The following is a 3,538-nucleotide window of genomic DNA, read 5'->3' as shown; positions in this document are numbered from 1 at the left end:
TTCTAAAATGGCTAGAAACTTAACAGGCATTAAATAAGTTTTATTGCAGAGCAAAAGTTTTTAAGGTAAGTTCTGAACATTTGAATTTGTTAATAGTTATCTTGGAGCTGTGGTTGGAAGTCAGTTTATTCATAAAACTATATTTAAAATAATTTTTGCGGCCAAAAAATGGACATTTTAGCCCACTGTAAAAAATTGTGAGGAGCTCTAGCAAAGTCGTTTTTGATACTCACGTTTAGGCCTTATTTCGCGGAGATTTAGAAAAACCTTAAAATAGTTCCTAAGTATTTTCCATCTTAATTTATTTATCACTTTTTTTATTTGAAACTAAAATTTTAGATGGGATATATCTATGTCTAATGGTTGTGTATGTATTTGAACGCATGCTTTATTTTTCAGTCGATGGATATCCACGCCGCTCACCCATCAACGTGAACTTTTATGATATCGGCTTTCGTCTAAAAGCCCCAGGAGATTTTATACCTGAGGAAATAGATAATGCACTTGACACCCTATATAATCGCACCGTCGAGCAAGAAAGAACACAACTTATACAGCTGCAGTATGTTTTTCAGGGTCTTTCATCGGTCGCCTACAATACTTATATACCATGCACTAGTACGAATTATGCCCCGGATCGCTCAAATCAACTTAAAGGAATTATACGCGATTATTTCGAAAATGACTATCCGAAAGAACTTAAGTTGGAAGCTGATGTAAGTAAACCCATACATTGTTCGTAAGCAGTTATATAGAAATTTTGTTTGGTACTACACTATTTATAACAGAATCCAGACAGAATTACTTAGAATCTTTTGTATTGGGTTGGAAACTCTTAATTTCTAAATATTGTTCGCACTATTACAGGCTTCCGACTTATCCGATGCAGATATTGAAAACGATGTACTTTCGCTCATCAACATGTATCCCGATAATAACTTCAGTGGTCGTAACATTGCTCGCATCTTCCATGGAATTTCCAGTCCTAACTATCCTGCTGTTATTTGGGGCCGTTGCAAGTATTGGAGAGCTCATTCAAATGTTGATTTTAATAGAATTCTTAAACTAGCAAACACGCTTATTGTACGGCTTCGCATGTAATTTTAACCAATATTTAATTTGACGTCTTTGACTTAACAACGTCTACGTAGTTTGCTATACATATTTATATTCATAGTCAACTAAACTTTTAACTGATATTTGTTTGAATAAAAAAAAAAATAATGGCATAGTTGTGATTACGAGAACAAATCTATGTATGTATATTTTAGTCAAATAAAAGACTGGAAATTCTAAAAGAAGGCGTCACTTAAATTTTATAAAGGACTTTGGGTCGAAGCCGAGCTTCTCCTTCAATTTTGTTGCAGTTATGCACTCGGTAAATCCAGCGGCTCCGCTGGCTAGGTCATGCGTTCAAATGCACAGAAACGCTCCAGCTCTGAAAGTATTCAACGCGGGTCGCGATGCTGGTAACAGAGGAAGAAAAAAGCCTCTTCTGCTTTTTTCACAGATTTTGGTAGGATGTATTAAAATACACCTTCAATAAAAATTGTTAAGTGTTAGTACCAAATACAATGGAGTTACATGCCACTTTTTAAAAAGCCCTACTGGTTTTTGATACTCTTTAAAATGTTTTTTGCTTTTCCTGTAAAATAAAAAAAAGTAAGTGCGCCTGGGCCACACTGGAGAAGTGAAACTTACCCACCATGCAAAACATGAGAAATAGGCAACAATCGTCAATGGCAACAAATTGGCGACTCACCGATTTATTGCTGTGGTGACAAATCGGCAACACCACTTCGTTCATGTCAATTTTGAATAAAAAAGTTCTCAAAAATTCGGAAACTTATGAATATGGCGTCAATAGCATTGGCCAAAAGCATCTAAATTATGCCCAAGGACAAGATTGAAAAAATAGGAAGTCTCACAGCGAGAAAATGAATTAATTCCGATTGTAAGTTGCAATTTGGTATACAAAAAAATAAATGAAGTATTAAGAAGAATAAAATTATTCCAAATATCGCCTGAAGCGATAAGAAAAGGACTCATTCAGGTAATAAGAAAACGACTCACCCAGGCGAGTTGCCTTCGGCGGACGTTTTAGAGCGACCGGTAATAGGAAATCGATTCGATGGCAATATTACCGGCAATAAATTTGTTTCCGAGGGCGACACGTTTTCTTATTGCCGGCAACACAAATTGTTTGGTGGGTTACGTTACATATCTATTTGTCTCATAACCAATATATGTATGTAAATACATACATACATACATCTGCTTTTGCTTCAGGTTATATTTTTTGTCTTTTTTTCTATCTAGATCCCGCCCTCTACCCCATGTTCTTTCTAAATATATTTATGTTATTCTGTTTTCCTTTATCTTAATTTTTATCTTTATACTCTATCGGTAACAAATTCGATAACAAATTTTGAAGCAAAATCGATAATATTGGTAGCGATAAAAATATCGATAACAAAATCGATAAATAATTGATAACAAAATTGATTAGAAAATCGATAAAAATATCGATAACAAATTCGATAGAAATATCGACAAATATTCGATAACAATATCATTAACAGAATCGATATATAATCGATAACAATATCGATAACAAAAAAAAAATATATCGATAACAAATTCGATAAAAAGATCAATAACAACATCCACAAAAAACCAGTACCAATATCGATAACAAATTCGTTAAAAATATCGATTACAAAATCGATAACAAATTGATAAGAATAGCGATAGCAAAATCGATAAAAATATCGGCCCCTATTATGAGTTGCATTCGATTTTCGACTGTGGTCGACAGTGCTGAGCGAACGAATTTTCATTTGGTATTATGGCGCTCATTCGATGAAGAATAGCGCTATTGTGAATTTTGCTCGTTTAGGTTGTTCACAATAGTATATTTTTCACCGCTGAGAAGCTTTGTTTACAAATCGAGTAAACTAAATAGTGTGCTTATACATATTTATGCAAATTTGTTCTAATTAAAATGAAGTAAAAAAGAAAGCAATTTTATAAAAACGTGGTAAAATGAGTACGAGTTCTGGTTCAACGATTCGTCAGAGGATGAGAGCTTAGTAAGCTGGCCAGGAGTAGCAAATGCTCTCTTAAACATTTAAGTTTATTAGTCTTTCGAATATATCTGTGTTCGTATGGAAAAGTAGCTTATGTCGAAAGGCCGACTTTAGTATAATGTGGCATTCCTTTTATTTTTTAAACGACAAGGAATTTTTTGATGAGACTTAATAGGAATATTGACTTGCTATTATCGGAACTATTTCTTGCACGTTTATTAGCCAGAAGTTGTTTAACGGCTTAGCGCCCGTAAGTCATTCGTAATTGTATGCTGCGAATGCCGATTTATACTAAAGTCAGCCTTTCGACATAAGCTACTTTTCCATACGAACACAGATATTTTGATATACAATATATTTAAGAAATTTGTCTACAGATTCATTAAAAAGTTCCGACCATCTAAAGAGGCGTTTGTGAGCCAAATCTATTTAAAATATTTTAAAACTAT

The 3,538-nt window shown here is 33.7% G+C and overlaps 1 protein-coding gene across 1 annotated transcript in view; it reads left to right on the top strand.

The window, feature by feature from the left end:
* The window catches only part of LOC108369188 (ATP-dependent DNA helicase Q4-like), a 7,748-nt gene extending 6,383 nt beyond the window's left edge, over nucleotides 1–1,365 (top strand). The window contains exons 5-6 of the mRNA XM_017624219.1: nucleotides 400–716; nucleotides 868–1,365. Coding sequence (XP_017479708.1) covers nucleotides 400–716; nucleotides 868–1,101 — 551 coding nt within the window. The 3' untranslated portion in view covers nucleotides 1,102–1,365. The remainder of the gene's footprint in view (nucleotides 1–399; nucleotides 717–867) is intronic.
* The last annotated feature ends 2,173 nt before the right edge of the window (nucleotides 1,366–3,538 follow it).

Source organism: Rhagoletis zephyria, unplaced genomic scaffold (assembly GCF_001687245.7).
Source record: "Rhagoletis zephyria isolate East Lansing unplaced genomic scaffold, Rhagoletis_zephyria_1.1 Rzeph_scaffold_03533, whole genome shotgun sequence".
NCBI lineage: Eukaryota > Metazoa > Arthropoda > Insecta > Diptera > Tephritidae > Rhagoletis > Rhagoletis zephyria.
Note: the sequence above shows the minus strand (reverse complement) of the source record. Positions and strands in the feature narration are given on the sequence as shown.